Source organism: Thunnus albacares, chromosome 3 (assembly GCF_914725855.1).
Source record: "Thunnus albacares chromosome 3, fThuAlb1.1, whole genome shotgun sequence".
Lineage (NCBI taxonomy): Eukaryota > Metazoa > Chordata > Actinopteri > Scombriformes > Scombridae > Thunnus > Thunnus albacares.
This window is the reverse complement of record NC_058108.1, coordinates 2,342,731-2,367,339: the sequence shown is the minus strand read 5'-3', so window position 1 is coordinate 2,367,339 and position 24,609 is coordinate 2,342,731. Positions and strand designations below refer to the sequence as shown.

Here is a 24,609-nt window from a genome sequence, read left to right as displayed (position 1 = left end):
CCCAAATGTCATGTAGTGCAAAAGGTCTCTTCCTCAAACTAGTGTATTCTGTACAACCGCTGAGCTACAACATTGCAATCATGCAGTTTGTCTTTGCAGCTTGTGAAAAGTTAACGCCTACTGCTGCCATGACAGGACTGCATCAAAAGCCTGTAGGGCCAAGTGTGCTATAAAAAAAACACCAACTCACAAGACAACTTCTAGAGGAAGTCTGGATTTAGCTTTCCTCCAAGAGATGTGAATTTGTTTGGCATAGTCATGTGTGACTGAGGTTACTTTATACAGGCAGAAATAGAGTAAGAAAAAACTAAAAGCATCTTATTTAGGTATGTGCAGTGTGCACTCTTATCCTCATATACAGTGTTTAAACACAAGACTCACAGAGCAATGAAATCATTAACTGACTGTTGTTCATGTTCTTACCAGTAAGAAATCTGTAAATAATTCAGGAAATCAACTTGTTGGAGACGTTAAGTTTTCATTCATTGGCAGTGATCTACACTGCACAAGACATGACACATTTATCATTTGAAAATAGGTTTGAGTGTCTCTAATTTTGTCAACTTCTCTTATTACCAGTATCAACTCTCAATAACAACCTGCTGATCATACTAATATACGTGCTAACGATGTAAACAGACACCACGTAGAGCAAGGTTCACTGTATTATTTGCAGGCATGAGAAATGAAACACTGCAGTGACATGTGAAGCAGGCTAATTTATCTTGAGTCTTTTTTTTTTCTCTCCAAAATCATAAGAAAATCAAATTATGCTCATAAAATTGGATTTGTGTCACAACAATAATTATCACAGGGAATAAATCTTATTTCCAAGGTTATTTAACATAAAACCAACACGTCTCATTTTATTGACTGATTTTTCTGTTGAGCTGCTGAAATTCATTCAGGGTGTTGTAACATGATGCTAGCTTGTATATGAACAAGGCAACATTTATGCATAAATTCAGTCAGTACAGAAGTGGCAAAAGTGTTGTCCGCATAAGGTGGACAACATGTAATAAACTGGTGAGTAAAATGGAGAATTTAGCCATAATGTACTCTCAGAGAGGTTAGCTCAGCATGTGGTGAGGAATTATAGTTTTCTCCGACTGAAAGCAGGCTGCTGTCACATACTGATGTCCTCCCAGGTTTGTCTTTATCTCGCTGTCAAACTGTCACAGCATGACAATTTGTAGGTCGCTAGAAAGTTGTGCAGTGACTTTAAAAACTAAGGCAGCTGTGTTGCATGGCACAGCTCTGCTCAGAAATGCACTTCATGCACCGTCCTCTTCAGACTGAGGGAGAGTGACGAGGATGTAGAGGCAGAAAATATGCTTTCAACACGGTAGAATCTGGACATGCAGTAGCAAGTAGAGATGATAGTTTTCTCCTGTGACATAGGGTTCATCATCACGTCTCCTTGGTCCTCTTTTTCGTCTTGTGATCCTGAAAATGATATTTTTGCCACCATGATATCGCTGCCCCAGCAGAGGAGGAGACAAAAGAGGCCGCTGGTAAAAAAAAAAAAAATTTGTATTCTTGTTGAGAGAGAGAATAATTTTTAGATTTTTTTAGGGATTGACCTTACTGAAATGTTGTGTTCAGACTGACAATAGCATTAAGAGCAATAGAACAAAAACACAACCTCCTTATTCATTTCAATGAGACCAGAATGTTTAGCTGGAAACCCGATGAGAGGACATCATCCAGCCAAACACACCAATCAAATACACGCAATACCATGCATGCCATTGGAGCATTAATGGTGTTAGTTGTCCTGTTTACCTCAGAATTGTCCAAATGTTGTAAAATTCTGTGTCATAGTGTTATAGACTGATGTGTCTTTGGGTTTCTAATAAAGCATCATACTCATAGATCTTTCCTGGATACATGTTTTTAATGCAGTGCTTTTGTTAAGTATCAGAAAAACTTCAAATGTCCAACTAGTTGAAAATGCGCCGCTCCTTTCTGACTGTCTGACTGTTGGGTCATTACGTTTGTCAGTATGAGAGATTATGATATTTAATTGTTTCTAGAGGAATTCATACACCAGATTAGGTTTGGGAAAAGTTTATCTATGAGTGTGTTTGAAGCACTAAACACATCTCCACTTTCCCCTCATACTTTCATACTTGTGTCATCTTCATTTTTCTTTTTTTTTTTTTAGTCTCCACCCCCACATGACTTGCTGGTAGAAGAGCAGTGATATTAACAAGCTAAGGAGGAGGAGGAGGGGACAGAGTGGGTGCATGCAAGTATTGATACGGTCCAGTGAATAATGAGTAGTCTTTCATTTATAGCATGATGAAAAGCATTGAACATGTAAGCTAAATTGTTATTTTTGCCGGGGAAGGTTGATTTTATGCAGGGAATTCCTCTGTCGTCATAACCGGCTGTATGCAGCTGTGCTGGATTTCTCTGAATTCATCACTAAACTCTCTTGGGGGGGGGGGGGGGGGTATTGAATCAGCACTGCTCCCAGGTACAATAATGAGGTTTCACATTTGGAGGAAATGGCAGCAGGAGGTCTCATGATGGAACGAAAAATCAATTAGGTAAAAAAGCACCAGAATATCGTCCTATTTCACCCTCAACAATCCAAGCGATTTGCACATAGAGCGATGAAACTCGAGCGACTTCCTGCTGAATAGAAGCTCAGAGAAGCTTAGCGTGCTAACTTTGCGCGATGTTCTCTTGATGCTCTTAAAATTAAAAAGTAAAGGCCAGGCTGGGCCACATGTCTCCTGGGAAATGGAGAGGTCAGTCGAGATTTGTTGTGGGAGTCGGTTGCACAGAGAGATGCCAACTGGGCCAAGGAGAAAGAGACTGTGTGTGTTTAAAAAAAAGAGAGAGAGGATTCCCGGGAAAGGTGGTTAAAAAAAAAAAAAGTGATATTTCAGTGAAGATAAAGAGATCTGTCACACAACCAGCATCTACATTCTGAGATAAATGTAAAAGTCTCTTTCATTTTCTCCTCTCCTTCTTCCTTTTCTCTCTCACACACACACACACACACTCAGTGTAAACAGCGAGTCCGCAAACAGCTCTCTCCAGCGGAATATTGAGTGTTCAGGTCCTGTCACACTTAACCGCGGAGTCGAGGTTAAGCCGCTGTGTCGTTCCCATCAAACCGCTGAGGGCTGCATGCGGACGGAGAGTCAAGGGATTTTCAACATTACTCTGGGGTATTTATCTGAGTAGTCACATCCTTTTAATCAGCTCCTCGCAGTGCAGATATTACTTCTGTGTTAGTGAACACACACTCATGTTGTTTAATGCGCTCGGCACATTAAACAAATCACCTCTCACACTCCCACACTGCCAATATTCTGCCAAGTTTTACTTTTGTGATTCATGCCATTATAACAGGACATTAGCAAGATTTATTATACGTAGGACTTAATAATTTTTTGCCCGTTATTAGGTAGCACAGTACAGAGAGGACATGAAATGAGGGAAGAGAGAGAGAGGAGATGCCATGCAACAGAGGTCCCTGCAGACTCAAACAAGGGACAAGTTTTAATTATGTGATATAATGTAATACATACATATAGTATAGACATACTGCACTGATCAACATAAACCTACAGAAACACACAGCTTATTATCACTTACATAAATAAACTCACAGATAAAGACATCTCACATGCAAATTAAACCCTGCAAAGTGTACACATCCTGTGCAGTTCCTTTAGGAAACTTACAGGCTGCCTAAAGCGAACTCAGCGCAGAAAAGCAAAAAAAAAAAAAATCTTCCAGGAACATTCACAGAGGAACTGGTGCCCCTCCAGTAGGATTTATCATTTTAAAATATCCGGAAGAGAATGAAGACAGAAAGAAATTTGGTGTGTCTACAGTTGGAGCACTGATAACCACGACCGCCTCTGGAATGTGTTCTCGAATCATCTGGGAAATAAGAGCTACACTCAGATTAGCTGCCTTATTATTACAACCAGTGCTGTACCATAAAAAGCCAGTGTGAATGCCAACTTGAAAGCTTTATCTGCGCTAACGAACACAACTAAATAGTGTTGAAGAACCAATCAGCAGGGCAGAAGACACTGGACCAAAATCAGTTCAAAGGCTCTGTGACATTTAGCCCCTTTTTAGCTCCAAATACAGCATGTTTACAGTTGTGTGTATTTATTCACATGTGTAAAACAGCTAAAATGTGCTACAATGGAGTGCGGATTAGCGCCGCATGTCGCTAGACCAATATTTGAAACATGATGCAACTTAGTGCAAAATACTGAAGGCCGTTTCAATGATTGCAACTTTGTTACTTTTATCTTTTGTTTTCTCTTAATATGAGAAAGAAAAAGGGGGATTTTTTTGGCGACTGTTTCACAACATCGTGCCTTCTTACGAGACTTAAGAGACCAGCAGTGGAAAGATAAAGTTGATGCAGTGAGTAAAAGAAAGAGAAGCCAGTAAAAAAAAAGGAAGAGAGCAGCATCAGGTGTATTTGGATACTCCCCTTCCACCTCCTTAATCTGTCATTCTGCTGTTGGCAGAAAGCTCAGGTGCTTCGTTGTCATCAGGGGCATTCGTGGTCAGATGGCTGTTTACTGTCAGGACCTCTGATTCGACCAGGGCCGAGCCCACGGCCCCCCTCGGGTATTTTTAGTCAGGTGTGTGGATTGCATTGACAGGGGTCACTCATTGGGTCTCAAACCACTTGGGAGGAATGTCATTTCTAGTCTGGTCAGAATCCTTTTCCGGTTACACAACTTGCACTATTTTTACACATCAGTAATGAACAAACAGAGCTGTTTGGGAAAATGAGGCAAAAAAATAAAAACTGTTTGCCTCTGGTGAAACAGCAAAAATATGATAAAAGGAAGCTTTTGTGCAGTGGCATGAATACCTGCAGAGTAACGGCACCGACAAGAGCATAGTTCTAAGTGATGAAGAAACCCACAGTCTATAGATATTAACCGAGACTCTGTCATAAAACGTTTTCTTATTCAATCGCTCCTTGTCATATTGAACCCCTGCTGTAGCAGCAGTTAGCAGATACTTCACACCTCTCAGAAGAATAAAGTTGTCACTCAGTGTGGAGTTTAGGAGGTCCTTGATTTGCATAAGTCTCTTAAGATAGAAACTGCAGTGCTGACTGTGTTAAGATGTAATAATAAGTGGTAAAATATATATATATATATATATATATATATATATATATATATATATATATATATATATATATATATATATATATATATATATATATAACAGCATACTGTGTCCTCACCCATCAAACAGATCTGAAACACACTCACGCAATTATTATTCCAAGTCACATTGTTTTACTCTCATTTCCTGACCACATCTATGAAGCTGAAGGCTGATTTATCCCAAACAGATAGATAGTGGAGAGTTAGGGGAGGAGGAAGAAAGAGAAAACAGATAGTGGCGATGATAAATAGGAGAGCAAGGAGAGAGGGAGTGAAAGATAAGACAGAGAGAGAAGAGAGACGGAGGACGTCGAGGGACGTCGAGGGAAGAGGAGAGAGCGAGGGCCGGAGGAGGGATGGTGCCTTCTTCAGGGATGAGCTGTTTAATTAACATCGCCATCCTCACCACCTCCGATCTCAAGAGCAACTTCTGTTTCTCTTTTTCTTTCTCTCTCTCTAACCCCCCCCCCCCCCCTTTTAGTATCTCTATCTATTTCTCCCTCAGTTTAATTTCAGTTCCTTTTGTTCATCTTTTCATTATAACCTGATTCCCACATCAGCCGTGCCATTGTCACAATAACAACAACAAATGGTTCAATATTATGCAGATCAACCACTAAATCAATTCATTTATGAGAAGACATAGAATGTGCAGTATTTCTTCCCCACTGTAAACGTCCCTCCTGACTGAAGTCGTGCTGCTTCTCTACATTTTGTTATTTCGCTTCGGGAAGGACTTTTTTAAAATTAGAAAGCATCGCTCTTCCCTTCCTTCTCCTCTTCTCATTCTCACAGTCTCTCCTCTTCTCTCCTCTTTGGTTTCCTTTATCTTTCACGCCTCCTTCAATCTCTCTCTCTCTCTCTCTCCCCCGTTAACACCTCCCTCTGTCAGTGGCTCTCCTCTGTCCATCTCAAGGTGGGAGGGAGGAGGTGAGAATGAGAGTCTGGCAGGTTCTCCCAGCACACCCAGGAGATGTGGGTGAAATCACGCTCCTCGCCATGCATGACATATTACTCTCTGTTTCTGAAATGACTCACTAAAATACTGGTACTGTTAAAACTGTTAAACTGAGTTGTTTTAAAGGGGACATAACATGTTTTTAAGGTTGTTTCAGGGGTTGTTCACAATATCAACTTGCATATTATGGATCAAATTTCAGCTCGAACATGTACAGATGTATTTGAGAAGTTTTCATTTTCGAGTAAAGAACGAGCAATAGAAATGAAATCCTACTATAACCGTTTGTTCACATTGCCTCCTAAGCTGGAGGAAGCTGATCAATCAGAACAGAGTGGGCTCATCAGGAGGCGGGCCTTAAAGATACAGGCGCTAACGTGGCCTGTTTCAGACAGAGGCTGCATAAAGGACCAGTAGAAGATAATTAAGAGTTTTTAGAACTGTAAATCATGCAAAGATATTCCATCAGAGCGCCAGAATAAAAGACCTAGGACTGGAAATGTGCCTGACATGACCCCTTTAAGGTTATAGATACAGACTGATTATAAAAACCACTATATAATATATGGGTTTAAATAGGTTTACCTTTCACTTAATATGTTAATATGATAGTTATGCATTCATTTCTGGAAATTCTTGTTTAATCCTTCCATTATTACTGGTTGTTTCATATAATTTAAAACATTGAAGATAATTATGTTGTGTTTTCTTTAATTACACAGTATTTAGCAGTGTGAGTCATGAGGATTCAGTAGCATGTTGTACAGTTTGGGTTGAAACAAAGCTGATTGGTATTTTACTTTTAAACGTCCCCAAACGGAAAAGTGAGAATAAAGGTGACTGGGAGGGTAGAGGGAGGGGTGACGGGGACAAAGAGACAGGAGATGAATTGGCTATCTAAAGGGCAGGCAATATGCACAAAATGTCACACTGAGGTTCTCCTGTCTGCTGAGAAAAACACCATCTCCAGTTCGGTCAAACATTAGTCATGCCCAAAGTTTGGTTTTTTTCAATGTTCTGATCTCGCTTTAATCATTAATTATTTTTTTTAAATCAAAAAGTGTATTTACTTCCCTAAAATTCCAGTCATTCAGCAGTAATGTCTGTCATTTTCAGTGTGGTGCAGTATTTGTTGTCTGTGATGCAAATCAGAAATGCTTTCACACATTTCCTCTTGAACAGAGTTCAGTGTGTGTCTAAATAATCTGTTGACTTGCTTTTGTAAAGGTGTTACATCAAAGTTCTTCATCTATTCACGGTTGCTCTCCTGAGTGTGTGTTTTGGTTTGTTTTATGTGTGTGTGTGTGTGTGTGTGTGTGATATTGGAAGGTGGCAGTGATTAATTGCACGGCAGGGATCGAACAAGCATTGTTTAATTAAATCCTCTGATAATGTCAAAGTTTATGTTTCCTGGGAGACAAGAGGTTGGGCCATCTGTATCCCCTTCAGCTATTCCCCACCATTAATCACAGTATGTGCATGTGCGTGTGTTTGTGTGTAACTGTGTGTGTGTGTGCAGATGTAGTTCTTTACAGCTCCTCAGGGTAAATAAGAATCAAAGGGCAATTCTAGCATAATGGAAATTTTCTGAAAATCTTTATAAACATCACAGTGTAAAGTGGCACATTAGATGTTTCTCCTTGCATAACAGTTTCTCATTCTGACACCCAAAGCTGTTTCATAACTCCGGTCCATTTCAGTCCTGCCTCCCAGCTTGATAGAAACGCTTTTGATGTGAGTAACACTTTCACAGAAGAAGTGCTGGGAAAAGGTGCAACATCACAGACTCTAACCCAGCAAGTTTTTTTTTTTGCATTCTGACTGAATTTTTTCTAAATGTAGATTATAAACCTGAATTTTACCCAAAACATAAATTCTAAAAATGAATTTAAAAAAGAAATACAAGTTGTTAGTTACCGTACCTCCAATTATTCTCCTCAGTCTGTGCACCTGCTAATTATTGGAAGCTAATAGACCTGTTTGTGTCTTAAATAACTGCAAGTTTGAAGCAAATTTAAATTACAGTTTGTTAAACAAGTTTTTATCAAGCTTATAATTTACATATTTATATATTTCATTTTGGTTAAATATGATTTTATCAAATGACTTCCACTTCCTGTTTATACCTACAGCAGTCATGGAAACTGTTGTTCCCAATTATTGGTATTTAGGTATTTCCTTAAGAAAAACTGTAAAGGCCAGGCTAACAAATGAAGTTTTTCATAACGGTTGCCAGTAAGAAACCGTACTGCACCGTAACAGTGAGAGCTTAGTTTATACTACAGCCTTTATTAACAGTTTGCCTTTCCTCTGCTCTGCTCAGGGTATCACCACAGCCTCCCCTCCTCTCCTTACACCTCCGCGGCTGGGCCAGATGGTCAGAGGTTACCGCCATCCGGTACACTCTCCTCTGAATACCTGAACCAGGGGGGCTCCACGAAGGTCCTTCTCCTCATCTGCAACACAGCAGGATCTGGCCCTCAGGCTGTCAGGTGAGCTGTGGGCTGATGGTTGTTCTTATTGTTATTGTTTAGTTTTTATTGACAGGTTGGGTTTGATCTTAAGTGTTTTTATTAAGCACACAACAGCAAAGAGTCAATTAACTTAGATTACTTTTCAGAGATTGCATTTGAGGATGACTCATCTTACATTTGTGAGACTGTTTTAGAGTCTTCGAGTACAGCAGCAGACACATCTTTCCTCCTGCTCTTTTGTGTCTACAGTCTTAAATAGAATACTTATTCTCCTCTTTATTCACCTAATGCTCTCTCCCTGTCAACATCTAACTTCTGTTCGACTTTGACCTGTATATCTTTTGCACAAATTCCCCAGACTGTGCTGGTTTTATTTAGCTTGTGCAGCTTAAGCTCCAGCTGGAAGCTGACGGTGTACAAACCTGAGACAGAGTCAAGCAATGTGTTCAAATCGGAGCGTGTGGACATACTTTGCTTTGTTCCCACTTTACTGTGCATGTTTGTGAACGACAACCTGATTGAAAAGTGAGTAGGCATACTAAGCGTCCTTTTTAGAGCCAGTAGCCTATTTTCTTTTGACTAAACAGGGTGCTGGAATGATTTCATCTCTGCACACGGTGACTGGATAGGGTCAGCCAGCTTTTTTTAGGCACACTCATGGTGCAAACATAATGTTCCAAATCTCAGTGGAGCTCTGTCAGGTTTTTAGTGTTGTACGCTGATAGTGAGGTGTGTGCAAACCATCACCGTTAATGGTGCCCTAAATAGTCAAGAGATTTCCCACATAGGGATCAATTAAGTGTAATTTATTATTGACGTCATTTCAAATTTCTCCTCATTCATCTGGTTTATATCATGTGCTTGATCTTGTTGCTCTCTTTTGTTGCTGTGAACACAATGTTCATGCTCATAAGTCTATGTGTGGATGGGCTTTAGATGCAACCAGATAAAAGACATTCTTATGAAATGTCTGATTAATATCAAGATGTATCACTTGGTGTGCCACTGTGGTAACAATCTGGATTTCTCTACATAGCCATCTATCCCCAAAACACTTCTTAATACTAGTAACTATTACAGTATATTAATTATTTTGTCATGGATATTAGAATTTCCATTCAAGAAACTAACATCATCTACACTACACATAGCTAAACAAAGAATGTAGACAGTTGGTTCGCACCCATCTACCTATAAAATACCCTTGAAGTCATCCACTGTCACAGGGAGCGTTCAGTAAGCCTTCAGTTAACCTGGAGGCTGCAGAGAACTCATTATGAGGCATTGATGCATCGATGATTTAAAGACTTGTCTCTCAGTTTTATTTAGCTCCTGACACCACATAATGTCACTTCAAGTTGTCAGTACAGGACACAAAGCACTGACAGTGAAGCCTTGATGCACTCCACACGCCGGACAGTTTGACAGATGTGGCGATGATACAATAAGTTACAAGGACCTTTACTGGCATAGTTTTAATAGTTTAGGACTTTCAACAGTCTTAGTCGTCCTAAAGATAACCAAGAATAACTTTCAGTGTGCCAAAGACAGAAGCACTTTGAGTTTCACTATGAATGAAAAGTGCGGTAAAAATTAAATGTATTATTTATTATTATTCAATTATTTATTTGTTCTTTTATTTGGATCGCTCAGCAATCTCAAAAGAATGTCCTAAGAAAAGTGATCCGAGCCAAAAGCGTTTGAACTGATTTTTAACATCAAAAGACTCTCCTGTTGTGATTCTTTCATTTCAAAAAATATCTACAAATCCAATTCAATCTTGTACAAACAAGTTTTCTGGGTAAAAGCAGCTTAGATGCATGCAAAAATGGAGTATCTTTCAGTACCTCCAGCCTACTGAAATATGCCTCCTCTCCTCTCCTCTCTCAGGTTTGGACCTCCATTTCTCATGCGTGAGGACAGGAGCGTCTCCTGGGACCAGCTGCAGCAGAGCATCCTCAGCAAGCTCTATTATCTGATGCTGAATGGATCTCAGGCTCAGGTAATGCAACCGCAATAACCAATAACACAGGATGCACACAACTTTGCGCCCTGGTACGACTCAGCTCGGGGGTTCCTCTTCTTTGATCAGTTTTCATTAATGATGGGTTTTATGTTTAAATAGTTTCAGTTGTTTGTTTTTGACTGACTGAGATACATTTGAAGGAGAAGAGTAATCCCTCAGATGCTTGTTTTTGTGAATTTTATGATGGATTTCAGTGAGGGCTCATTGCTCTGCTGACATCATAAAGCAGATTCCCTGTTTAGCAAGCTGAGTGAATAATTGTTGGATTCTGTGTTGAAGCTTCAGTGCCTAGTTGTAGGTGGCACGTAATTCTTTGTGCATTTGGCCGTAATGGCTCCTCATTATTGAATACCTACTGCAGTTTTGTTTTTGATTTATTCCAAATTAACCACCGTTGTTGCTTCAGTAAACTGAAACACATTATTTCTTAAACAGTGGTCTACCAGTGCGTTTGTCCTAAACAGCTTCCAAACACAAAAAGGACTAATTTTTTGAATTGCTTAGTCTCTGCACAAGATTGATAATATTCAAACTGTGTCCTGTTGTGTCCCTCCTTTGGATGGTTATGCTCTTTTGAGAACACTGGTGTCCCTGTATATTATGCTGAAGCGTCCTTCATTCATTCAGAGAAAAATATATTTAAATTTGAAACACTGTAAACTGCCTTTTATCAAAAAAAAAAAAAAAAAACACTCTAATTCACCATACAGTACCACTGAGGACATTATGTGAACAAACACACACACACACACAATCAGCCCGAGCCTTTTACAGACAAGTAATTATGGTTTTATGTGCTGAGTGTAAATTTAATTATGTCACCACCCACTAACGCCACAATAACACAAATCCTCGTCTTTAACACCGTAGAAGACAGAAGAGGAAAGAGTGAAAAGAAGCATGTTGCTTTATAATAGTGCTGCTACATTTGAACACGTTTCTGAATTAAGATTTACACCATATACCCTGTGATCCTGTGAAGTCTCACATGTCAAAATCAACCTCCACTTTCTCTTCCTCTCAGTATGTTTCGCAAGTTTTGACGATGATCCCTGACAAGCGCACGTCCACTTCAGCTTCATCTGTTTCCACATATAATTGATCTGTACACCCAAAGCTCTAAACTACAGCGCCACTCCTATACACACACACACACACACACACACACACAGACACACTGTCCCCACTGCTGGTCTTCGAGTTGCTATGGGCAACGCCATGGTGACAGACAATATTTGAGGTGGCCTTATCCAGAGCGAGCAGCTTTCAGCTTTATAAGAAAAGAGCCAAAGAGGAGGAGGAAGAGAGATATCAGCCTGTTTTTACTGATCACTATCTCAGTTTCTTAGTTACCTCCTCAAAGCCTGTCAGGCCAGATATAAACTTGTCAAACCCTCCCCTTGCCCTCCTCTCCCCTTTCTTCTTAATAGGAACAATCACAAGGGTCCTTTTGGTTGCAGATTGTACAGATTTTGTCTTTGCCTGAAAAGGCCGTCCATATCCCAAGGGTTCAGCACTTTAGTTCTTGCTGATGCTTTGTTATCTCACTTCTAAAGAGAACGCCTTCATTGTCATTGCACATTGTTGTGCAACAGAATTTGCTGTGCAGCTCCTAAAACGGGTTATTTAACATTCCACACCTGCACACACACACACGTACACAGATACACACACCTGCCCATACCGAGATATAAGAATAATAAAAAGATAAAATCAAAAAAAGTAATAAAAATAATACATTGTACATTGGACCAAATGCTATTGTACCTTATAAAAATATGATTGCACATTATATAAAGATATTTATAGATGTTATTGCTCACTTCCTCAACTGTATGGAAATACTATTCCAGTTGTTAGTGCTGTGTTATGATGATGTTGGGGGGGGTGGTGGTGGTGGTAGGGGGACAGTGTTTTGTGGAGTTCAGTTCACTGATGGTTCTGGGGTAAAAAGCTGTTTTTTGAGTTTGGAAGTGCAGGTGTTTAAGGCCCTGTAGTGCCTTCCAGATGGCAGCAGAGAGAAGAGGTGATGATAGCGGTGAGTTGCATCCCTCAGAACGCTGCTGGCTCTGTGGAGGCAGCGTGATCTGAAGGTGTCTTCCAGTGAGGGCAGGGGGGAGAATTACTCTCTGGAGAGCTCTCCTGTCTGTCTGCTGCTGAACAGTTGGCATGCGGTACTGTAATACAGTATGTCAGTACACTCTCTGTAGAGCAGTGGTAGAAGGACACAAGCAGCTTCATGGACAGGTTGGTATTCCTAAATGTCCTTAGAAAGTAGAGCCGCTGTTGAGCCTTTTTGATAAGAACTGTGGAGTTGATTGTCCATGTGAGGTCCTCTGTGATGTGGGTTGCTAGAAACTTGAAGCTGGAGACCCTCTCTACTTCTTCTCCTTTGATATTTAGAGGCCTTTTCAAGGTTTTATTTAAAATCTTTAAAGCTTCAGGGTGGGCTAACACTGAAATAATAGAGAACTTAAGCTAAGCAAGCTAAGATTACCTATTCAAACAAAAAGAGTGAAAAGACAAATCACTAACACAACTCCAAGCATAACAAAAACCCTGCTACCCACCCCTGCCAAACCTGGGCTTATATATCACTTCAGCAAATCTAGGTACAACATTTCACACCAAAACATGTTGGCTGGCAGGTTGGTTGGAAGTGGAGAGAGGAGAGCCTGCAGGAGGTGGAGGAAACTGGCCTAAAAACTGCAAGCTCAGAGTCTGGAACCAATCGCCTCCCTGGAACAACCTACACACTCACACGGTCGCAATCATTCAATTAGCTGAGCTCACCTGCACCACACAGACACCACAGCAGGATCACCAGAGAGAGGGAGAGAGATCCACAATACATGCACAGACGACCTCCGGGCCCTAACAGTAGGGGACCGAGTCTGACTGTCTGTGGGCGGTTGGATAGGAAGTCCTTGATCCACATGCACAGGGAGTGACTAAAACCCAGGTCAAGCAGTTTAGTGACCAACCTGCTGGGGACAAAAGTGCAGAGTTGTAATCTGTAAAAAGCATCCTGGCATACAGCATATCCCCTTCTGTTCGAGGTGGGTCAGTGCAATGTGGAGAGCCGTGGTGATGGCATCCTATTTGCTCTATAGACGTACTGGTGCTGGTCCAGGGTGAGTGGGTTGGTGGGTGGGTGGGTGCCTGGAACATGGACAGGTTGAAGATGTTAGTGAACACTTTCACAAGCTGATGGGCGCAGTCTCTGAGAACTCTTCCTGGAATCTCATCAGGCCCTGCAGCCTTCTTACTGTTCACAATGCTGAGAATTACCTCCTGTGTCTGTATGGTAAGTATGTGATTGGTGGTAGCTGGTGGGGGTGTAGCTACAGTGTCTAACTCTTTTGTCTCAAAGCGGGCAAAGAAGCAGTTAAGTTCCTCTGCCAGTGAGGCATTGTTGCTTGTTAAGTGAAAGCTGGATGCCTCGCCACATACGTGTTGGATCCCTATTGTTGAAGTGGTGCTCAATCTTTTTCTTGTATGCGGCCTTAGCACATTCAATGCTTTTCTTTAGGTTGTGCCTGGCGGCGATGTACTGTTTTGAGTCACCAGATCTGAAGGCTCTGTTGTGGTCCTTCAAAAGGATTTGGACCTCCTTTGTCATCCGTGGTTTCCTGTTTGGGGGAAATACAGATGTGTTTGTTGTTGGTTACAGGTCCTGATGTAGAAGCGTTGAGGTGTATTCCGCTGCATCTTGATGAGAGAACTGGTCCCAGTTGGTGCATTAGAAACAGTCCTGCACTCCTTCAGGCCAGGTTTTAACAGTTCTGGTGGTGGGTTTCTGTTTCTTAATACTGGGACTGTAAACTGGGGTTAGGAGTGGGGATAGGTGATCAGATTGTCCAAGATGTGAGATGGAAGGCTCTGTATCCTTTGGTGATATTAGAGTAGAAACAGTCCAGCGTGTTTTCCTCTTTAGTTGCATATTTAACATGTTGGTTGAATTTCCTTTGCACAGTTTTCAGATTGGTTCAAATCTCTAGCAACGGTTAAAACCCATTTGGGGTATGTATTCTGTTGTTAGGTTAATGTTAGCTCAAAGTTCTGCTGGTAAAATAAGACGATGACTTGATGTTATCGCTGTGTAATATAGACATAAATATTATCTGTAGTAAAGCCAGTTTACTCCTTCATTCCTCTTTGACAGGCAGCAGGTGTGTGAGTACTGTGTCTCCATTCAGTCCCTGATTCTTCATTATTAAGTATTTTGGCGCCATCCAGAGGTTTATTCAGCAAGATACAACTTTAGGTTCAAGGTATTAAAAAAAGGAAAATATGACTTTGTTACTGACTTGCATGTCAAAATCCAGTGCTATTATCTCAGCCCTGATGTTCAGTAAAAAACACAAAATAAATATCAAAATTGAACATGTGAATATGAATGTATTTGGTTGTGTGCTAGGGCTCTGTGCCAGATGGCTAGTGGAGTTATTTTAGAGCCTGAGGAAATTGGATGAGAGGTAGAGTTTGTTGTTAATATGTGAGACAGCCTCCACAAGTCAGGGTCACTTAACGGCTGTTTTGAACTGAAAAGGAGGAATATTTTAGCTTTCAAAATGTTCCCCTATGACATTGAAAAAATAGGTAAGTTAAACTGTTTTTTCCTCTTCGAGATATTTTTCTGTTGTCCAAATGATCTCAGAAGTACCTCTGGCCTTTACAATAATTGTGAAACATACAAATGACTGAAAACAAATGCATTAGCTTAACATAACATTTCCATAACATAGTTAAACCTCGTCTGTCATGACTCAGTTTTCTATTAAATGCCACTGAATACATTGGGAGTAATAAATTATATACTTCAGAAAGGGTGTGTTTTTTTTTATTCTTTTGTCTTTTATTTTAATATATATTTTATTAAGAATATGTGGTTTAGTTCTTCCAGATCTGCTGCTTGACATCATCTAAGTGATTGTGCTGAACAGCCCTTTTATAATTCTGCTTGTTTTGGAATTCTCCCAGAAGAGAAGCTGAATTGCATATCGGTTCATTTCCTTTAGGGCCAACAGCCAGACTGTGGCCAGACAGAGCAGTTTTATTATAAAAAGGTTTTAAAATTCTCCCAAGTCTGTCACTAAATACAAAATCAATCTGACTTCTGCTGGATTTATTTGTGGAGGCATTGATCTGCCATGAGAGGTCAAAATCATCAGTTGTCGGCCTGAGGTTCTTTTCTAAATTATTTGTCGTCTCAAGTGATGTTGAAATCTCACCATAATAACCACCTCTCTGCTTAAAACTGAATAAATGTTTTACAATCTCAAACCTCTCTCGGTGTGGGTGGTAATGAAGAAAAACAGGATCATTTTGGTCAGAACATTTCGTTTACTCATCGTCTGATCACTAAATTTCATCACATTTGATTCACTTTCACAAACCACAAGTCATGACCTCGCCTCCCTGTCACTCCCTCTCCTCTATACTGTAGATTTCATGTTTAATGGTGCTTCCTTCTTATGAAGCCAAGTCTCAGAAAACAATGGTAGTCTTTTTATTCAGGTGTTAACCTTCATTAACGTCTTAACAGTGATGTAAATATTTTGTCATGTTTGGTGCGGTGCAGTTTCATCTCTGTTATCTGATACAACATCAGCATCCTCACTTATTTTGATTTATTTATTTTTAGTGGTGTGGATCCATAACTCTCCAAAGTTCATTCAAAAATTTAGCACGTTCTTGTGTGATGACTCATTAGCATGAAGTGTCTTCGCTGCTCTTCTTCATTATAGTCCAATAGAGAGACGAGGCCATCTGAATCTATGCCTGCTCAGGCTCTTAAAACCAAAAAGAGAGACTGTGTCTTTTTCACTCGCTACTTTAGATTCCTATTAACCAACTAATTTATTTCTCTTTATGCTCGGCTGCAGTTCCTATTCTCCAACAGCAGTCCACTCATATCGAGGACATTAGCAACCTGATTCTGTTCTCTGCTCTTTAATAACTCAGCCCTCTTGTCTGTGCTCTTGAGGCAGCAGAGGAGTGATAATCCATCTATAAATGCATTTTCACTACTCCAGTGTGGAGGTGGCAAGACTAGTTGCCAGATATAAATGAAGGAAGTTGTGTGTTTTAAACTGTGGTGTTGATGTAAAACAGAGATTATTGGCTTTACAAGGCACATCCTTTCAAAGTCATACTGTCCACTCACAAACTTAATGAGAGCAAAATACTTATTTCTTGTTTTTGTCCATTTTAATGAGATATTTTGACATCTCGTCATCTTTATCAGGGTCAAGAGTTAACTTACTGTTGTAAATCAGTGTTCATGGCTATATATAAGACTACAAGTAACCACAGCAGTGATCCTGCTGCTTAACACTCAGCTCAACTCATCTTTTTTATATTACATTATATCACATTACATTATAATATTTTTACTGTATTAGGACGCTGTTTCATGATTTCATTGCTTACATACAGAGAAAAAAAACTGCTCTGTACATGCATCATTTAGTCTTTTTTCCCCAAAAGACATATTTAAATTAATTATTTGCATTATCTTGCATAATCTATTATCATCCATGTAATGCTGGATTGCTAAAGCACATGCTGAAAAAAACATGAGCTTTGCTACAGAGTGAGTCTATCTAACAGAATGTCAGGGTCTTATTTATTCTAGTAGTTAACCTCGGTCTGTCTGCAGAAAATATGCTGGTGATATTAACAGTAATGGTTAATGCATGTTACTTACTACATGTTGTGCATCTGTGTCATAACAAGGCAGAACTATGAACATTTTACATTGCTGCAGCACAAATATGTAAAATCCAACCTTCCAAAGCATAAACGTGCAGAGAGAGAGAAAATGAAGTGGCTGCAGGCCAATTAACAAACAACTGGAAAAGGATGAGAGAGTTTGGTTTATTTTATTTTAATTGTTTTAAACATACTGTGTTCAAAATACTACTTTATTGATTTTTATGGCATCTTTGCTATGATATGGCATTTACTAACATATCTACAAATATGTTTTTATTTGTAAAAAAGTATCGCAACACTAAATTTAAAAATAACTTAAACTTTTTTTTTTTTTAGAGCAAAGTGGGATGAGCTTCGGTACTTAGCTTTGACTTAAAGGCAACTGTCCACTGACGGTATAATTTATGTGATGTAGCAGCTCTTTAAGTGTTCAACAGAAGACAAATCACAGGTTGCAGCTGTATTAATGAGTATTTCTCTCCCTGCAGAATGCCGGCGTGCTGTTTAAGATCCGAGTGGTGGGAGGCTCGGCATCCTACAGTTACCTGTCCCCACAGGACAGCAGGCCGCTGTACCACCCTGCGGTTGACAGGTAGGACACACAAACACTCACACATGAAAACATGGATGTACTCTCATTCCACACATACTGTACATGCATAAGCACTCACGTCAAATAATGCAACACATAGTACATTCTGTACATGTTACTTTGCATGTGGCCTTGTAGTGGGAATGATGAAAAAAATAATTACTTAAAAGCAATCTATAATAATAATAATAATAGTGCTTTCAAGGGCCTTTGCATATTGATGACTTTTGTCTAGTGAAAGCACATATAGCACATATAGCAGGAAACACAAACTGCCATCTAACTTTTGTTCAGAACCATGACATTAGACTAAAAGCCACAATTCCTTTCAGAAGCCAACAGACCTTAAGAGGATTACAACAAACTGATTCTATCAATACATCAATATATATATCAATGTATATATCAGTGTGTTTGTGTGTATATGTACACCAATATCAGTTTGGCGGTGTGAAGATAAGGCCTTTATTCTCTGTATAATAAAGAGCATTAAGGTGCTGCCATACTGCTGATAATCTTAGTATAAATCTCTGCTGCTGCTCTTCTGAGCTTCAGTGAAGGTCAGGTCTTCTACAAAGGAGCTTGGAAATGAAAATGTCATCCAGGTTAGGCTAGACATTCAATAGGTGTGTGTGTGTGTGTGTGTGTGTGTGTGTGTGTGTGTGTGTGTGTGTGTGTGTGTGTGTGTGCGCCACAGCTCATTGTTTATATATGATATACCATATATGCTTTGCTTTTTGTTTTTTATTTGTCTTTTTTGTTTGTTTTTATTTTATTTTTGCTTTCCACATGCTTCTATATATATTTTTTTTTGTATATGTATTATGGGAAGATGCATGTTTTGTGTCTAGTAATCCTATGTAGGATGAGCCAAATGTTTGGCATGACACAGAAATAAAACTAAAACTATACAATATTCAAAATATGATTTGTTTCTATACTTAAAATTTTAAAGGTTTACACTCATTTTGAGAAGTTTGGCTCACTTTACCCATTATATTTGAAGGTAATCAGAATCAACTGAGCATCAACTCATCAACAACATAGCGCCGTCCATTTTAATGAACCGGCTTTAGTGTATATTTACATGATTGCATAGACTTCATAATTTAGTTTCGGCTCATTATGTCAAACAGTAAATTTGTTTGTATCGAGGTTTTGCCTTTGGCTGAATGCACAGTAGAGCTATTAGAGACTTGCTCCGAATAGTTTGCAATTTTCTGTTGTTTTTACTGTGAAAGAATTACACTGATAAACATATTGCACTCCTCACCTTACTGTATAATCACCTTGTTACTAAGTGATCGCTGTTTGTCCGCATGTTGTTATGTAGCCTGGAGTGGACCTCTGGAATAATAATTAGACTTTTGCAGAGTTTAATTGACGAGCAGTAATGTGTTGTGTTGTGTATGGCTAATCAAAGCTCCTACTGTTTCAGTGATTGGATTTCATTTAATTTCCAACTGACCCGCCGCTTATACATATTCAAATTAAAAAGATTTCATCGCGTCAATTAAATTGATCAAATGGAAATGTTAAAGCAGGAAAAATTAATTGTGAGGTGTAAATGAAACACTGAGAGATAAAACTTTAAAAATGAATTCCATTTTAAAGTTACATTCATTTTTTTTTTAAAAACAAAATAGGGAAATGGAATAATTAATTGTCTTTTTATTATGTTTTATTTATTCATTATTTTTTAACTTTGTGTCTTATGAGATTCATAAATCAAAGTAGCCCCATGACAACACCATGAATCCTTCAGTAATCAAAAGAGCTGAAATCAGTTGAGAATAATAATGATAATAAATGTGTCCTGCGTTGTGCGTTGAATGTGACGAGTTTCTCATTCATCCAGAAGCAACTATTATTGCAGTGTTCATGTGAAACTCAAGTACATTAACAACTGGAGGGATAGAGGAGCATTTGTGGATACAGTAGATGGGCATTTTAATTAATAGCATATTAGGTTTGAGTGTCTGTTCCTTTATACAAATATTGCCATATTGAGCTTTTGAACCTCTCTGGATTGTGTCGTCAGGTTATGTAAGCCTGACATCTAGTGGTAGCATATGAGAAGCCACCTAGGCCAAAATATAATACCTCACTTGCACATACTGTACGTATATACAGGTACTAAGCACTTGCACATACATGCATATACGTACATACAGGCCTGCACGTACATACATACATGCATGCATATACATTCACAAGGCAACAACATGAGTTCCGCTCTGAAGTAGGAAGGAAACATCTCATAGTGAGAATCAGAAGCCTCCAGACTGACCATGCAGGAATACAGATGCTTTGCAGAATGAAAGGAAAGTGAATTTTGACACGACTCCGAGGCATCTGCTAAATAACCTCTACCCATAGCGTCAAGCCATTTTAATGCTGTTTGGCTGTTGAATACAGATGCCGTTTTATCTCTCCCCCCCCTGAGATCAAAGCGGTGACGGTAAGCTCTGCAATACAAACATGACACCCCTCGCCACATTATGACTCGACATCAGACGTTTGTATATTATTACATGATGTGAAATCAGTTCTTACCTGTGCTCAGTGTCACTCTGTGCGATGTTGCTGGTGCCAGTGAGTGTGAGTATGTGTTCTCTCTGTGTGTGCACCGACATGACACAAACAAATATTCAAAGAAACTTAGGTGTTCACTGCCAGGTCCATTTTTCACAGTGTGACAGCAACACAGATTTCAGCCTCTCGGAGATGAGGCAATACTTTCCGCTCACATTGAGTCGTTCATAGACAGAATAAGATGTGTATTTCAGTTTATAATGTGATTCTACTATTTTTCTTTTGCTGTGCTGTAGAGCTCTGAAGTTTTGCGGCCCCGGGGGACCTCTGCATGTGAAGGTTGTCATCGAGTGGGAGCACAAGATTAAAGAATGGTAACCATTGTGGCATTGTGCACATTTTTTTCTTCAAGTGGAGTACACTTATGTGAACAAACACATATAAGCAGAACCCACACACAATTCATCAATTGTTGCAGAGTGTTGTCTGAGTGTCAGTTTATACATTTCCAGAACACACGCTGTTTCAGTCTGTGTCTGTGAAATTGCACAAACATATTCTCCTATTGATCCAAACAATTTAGACACAATTCTGCAGCTTAATGGAATCAATACACCTTTATATGTATGTTTGTGTGTGTGTGTGTGTGCTCCAGTCTGTTTGGCAGCATCCAGGAGGAGGTGGTGAAGGACGCGGAGAGTGTAAGGAACCAGCAGCAGCAGCACCTGCAGCAGCATAGCTGTACCTTGGATGAGTGCTTCCAGCTGTATACCAAAGAAGAACAGGTGAGACAGAAGACAACATCCATCTATCTATGTATTCTAGTGTCTCTTCCTGTCTTCTTCTTCTTCTTCTATCTTCTTCTGTTTTTATTCCTCATCTTGTGCATTGCTTTTTTTTTGTTCTTTCCAAACACAGTATAAGCTGAGTCAAACCCCATACACCTGGCAATGTGAGAAAAACTCACCAATTACCAACTAAAATGAGCCGATGGAGAGGAAGCGTAACTGTAGCTCTAAGTAACCGTTGCACAGCAGGGAGAGCAGGAGAAAGGATTCAAAAACCTTTATCGTCATCTCACCACAGTTACATTTATACTTTTCAGTTTCAAATGCTACCTATGAAGAAATAAAACTTTAGAGGAATTTAAAATTAAGGTTAAAAAATACTTAAAATAAATAAAGAAAAGAGAATATAGAGAATGTAAAAAATATAGTGTGAAAGAGAATTGAACAGGCAGCGTTCATGGACATGCATTGTGCAAAAGATATATACAGTTGTGGTTAAATGTTTATGTACACTTGTAAAGAACATGTACGTCACGGCAGTCTTGAGTTTCCAATGATTTCTACAACTGTTATTTTTCTGTGATGGAATGATTGGAACACATCCATCTTTGTCACAGAAAACATTTTGGTTCCTTTATAGATTTATTATAGTTCTTCTGGAAATATGACAAAATCTGCTGGGTCAAAAATATACATACAGCAACTTGAATTATCAATTTTAGTGATGTAGAAAGTTGTGTCAGTCAAATTGACCTTGTGGCACGGCCTTTTAACTTACTGTGAGTGACTATCATTGACTTTAAATGGGGCTCGTTTGATACACTCACAGACACTTCAATGGGAAAGTCTAAGGAGCTCAGCATGGCTTTGAAAAAGCAGATCATTGATTTGAACAAGCCAGGAAAGACACTTAGATCCATTTCAAAGCAACTACAGGTCCCAAGGTCAAGTGTGCAAACAATTGTTTGTAAGTATAAAGTGCATGGTGCTATTGTGTCACTGCCACAATCAGAGAACACAAGCACAAAACACAAGCTATCACCTGCTATTGAGAGGAAAATCGGTCAGGATGGTCAAGAGTCACCCAAGAACCACCAAAAAGCAGGTCTGCGATGAATTAGACGTTGCTGGAAAACAGGTGTCAGTGTGTGTTTTACATCGCTCATTCTCATTCTCTTCTTTAATTAAATGTTTTAATTATCATATCATAACATAACAACACCAGTGACTCATTAATTGCATTAAACCATCTTAGTGCTCTTTGCCAAAATATGTAAGACTTGCCATTGCCCCAGATATAACCCTCCATTTAATTAGCAGCATGGTTGAATGACAAAATTCACAGCTAAAAGATTGTGACCTGATAGATGGTTTGATTTTGATTTTCAAACTGTTAAGTGAAACCATTAAAACTCTTTCAGACAAACAGATAGACAGAAGAAGACAGTTGAAGAGGTCCATTAAGATGCCTGAAGGAGCAAAAAATCCATAAATGCAGATCCAGGTTTGAAAGGCTGAGGCTTCCTGCCAGTAATGGCTCATATTATGTGCATTCAGTCTTTTCTCATGTACCGTTTTTCTTTTCACTTTTCATTGTATTTTGCACCATTATAATCAAACCCCATGGCATCGAGCAAAAAGAAAGCCATCGCCTATATTTCTGTGCTCAAACTACAAAAAACGGCTTCAAGGGCAGCTGGTGGAAAAAAATCAGTTTATTATTAAACGAAAAACAAATTTGATTATAATGACTGATCTGTATTGTACAAATATAGGTTTGTTGTGCATGTGTGAAGGCTTGTCATTTTCATTTTAAAAGGCAACATGCAGAGGCTAACGTGTCATATTCAGATTTTTCATTTTCAGGCAGATGTCATCAGTAACTGTTGTCATTTGAGATGACACTTGAATGCAAAAGCAGTCTCTTTTGACAAGATACGTCTTCCCCTGACTTCACTTTCCTCACATTTTTTCCTTGCATTTCGTCTTTACATCTTAAGTGGGAGGAACTACAGAAAAGACTCAAGGAGACAAGGGAAACGGGGTGTAATAACTATCTTTCTCTCTCTCACGCACACACTGGCGTGCCACAGCGACACAGCTCCGCTCATCACTCAGCATACATCTGTAATCAACAGTCATTTGTCTCATCAGGAACATGGTAGAACAGTGATTATTCGTTGCAGGCAGTGATTCCATGGGTCATTGAACTCTGCAGCCTGCCAAAGTGAAGCCTATAACATATTTTTAGTCTCCTGCATTTATTATGTTTTATTAAATGACGCACAAACATCAGACGATACAATTTTATTTTCTGATCTGTTTTTATAAAATACAATCTGGAAAATTTGTACAGCACTTTGGGAGAAAGGCACAGAGTCTTGAAAGGTGGACAATGACTCCCAGGAGCCTGGTCTGTAAATGAGGTATATTAAAAGAAATTTCATTCAGTCAGACATGATTATGGTAAAAAAAAAAAAGGCCAACCACTTTTGACCTCAAAGGGTTTTGATTAGGGTAGATTCAATAAAAGACAGATCAAAGACTCCTGCTTCCATATTAATAACCATTTAATTGATTGGTTGGTTGACTGACTGGTTCCAGCTTGCCCCAGATGATGCCTGGAAGTGCCCCCACTGTAAGCAGCTTCAGCAGGGCATGGTAAAGATGAGTCTGTGGACACTCCCTGACATACTGATCCTTCATCTCAAGCGCTTCCGACAGGTAAGTGAACCGCAAGCAACTTCTGTTGAATACAAATACTGTAGTACTGTAAAGCTGCACTAATCTTTTTTGATCAACAATTGCTCAAATTACAATGTAAACTGGGAAACAAGTTGCATGAAGTGGTGAACCAAACTCTACAGTCCCTCTCAGGTCTCTACAGAGATTTTTTTTGCATGTTTGAGCTTTTAGTTTCAGTTTGATTCACTCTCACCACTCTCATCAACCTCGTTGTCAACAGCAACAGGTAGCTATTCAGTAAAAATGTTCTGATTCATCCACTACAAACAGACAAAGTTAGTGACTGGCTGGGGGACGTAGCGGACCATTTAGCCTTCTAAAGAGCCCTCAGAAGTTGGTGGAAACCACAACAGAGTTAAAAAAGAGAGAGAACATTTGATTTTTTTGTGATATTGGCTAGAAACACAAATTCAAAACAATGCTAATGTTGCTCCATATCGGCTGGATGACAACACATTTACTGTAACAGCTTAAGGTAATATTTTATAGCTTGTCCTGTTGCCCCCGAGTGGCCAAAAGCCAATTAATGCAGCTTAAAGAAAAGTGAAAAATAATTTGAGTTTTATCCATGTTTTATGTATATGTGTGGTTTTATTG

At 39.3% G+C, this 24,609-nt stretch overlaps 1 protein-coding gene across 2 annotated transcripts in view; it reads left to right on the top strand.

Moving 5' to 3' along the window:
• usp43a (ubiquitin specific peptidase 43a) overlaps window positions 1-24,609 on the top strand; it is a 100,370-nt gene that overhangs the window by 62,557 nt on the left and 13,204 nt on the right. For both annotated transcript variants that reach the window (XM_044345751.1, XM_044345753.1), the window contains exons 7-12: window positions 8,456-8,624; window positions 10,497-10,608; window positions 17,841-17,944; window positions 20,776-20,853; window positions 21,135-21,264; window positions 23,872-23,991. In XM_044345751.1, coding sequence (XP_044201686.1) covers window positions 8,456-8,624; window positions 10,497-10,608; window positions 17,841-17,944; window positions 20,776-20,853; window positions 21,135-21,264; window positions 23,872-23,991 — 713 coding nt within the window. The remainder of the gene's footprint in view (window positions 1-8,455; window positions 8,625-10,496; window positions 10,609-17,840; window positions 17,945-20,775; window positions 20,854-21,134; window positions 21,265-23,871; window positions 23,992-24,609) is intronic.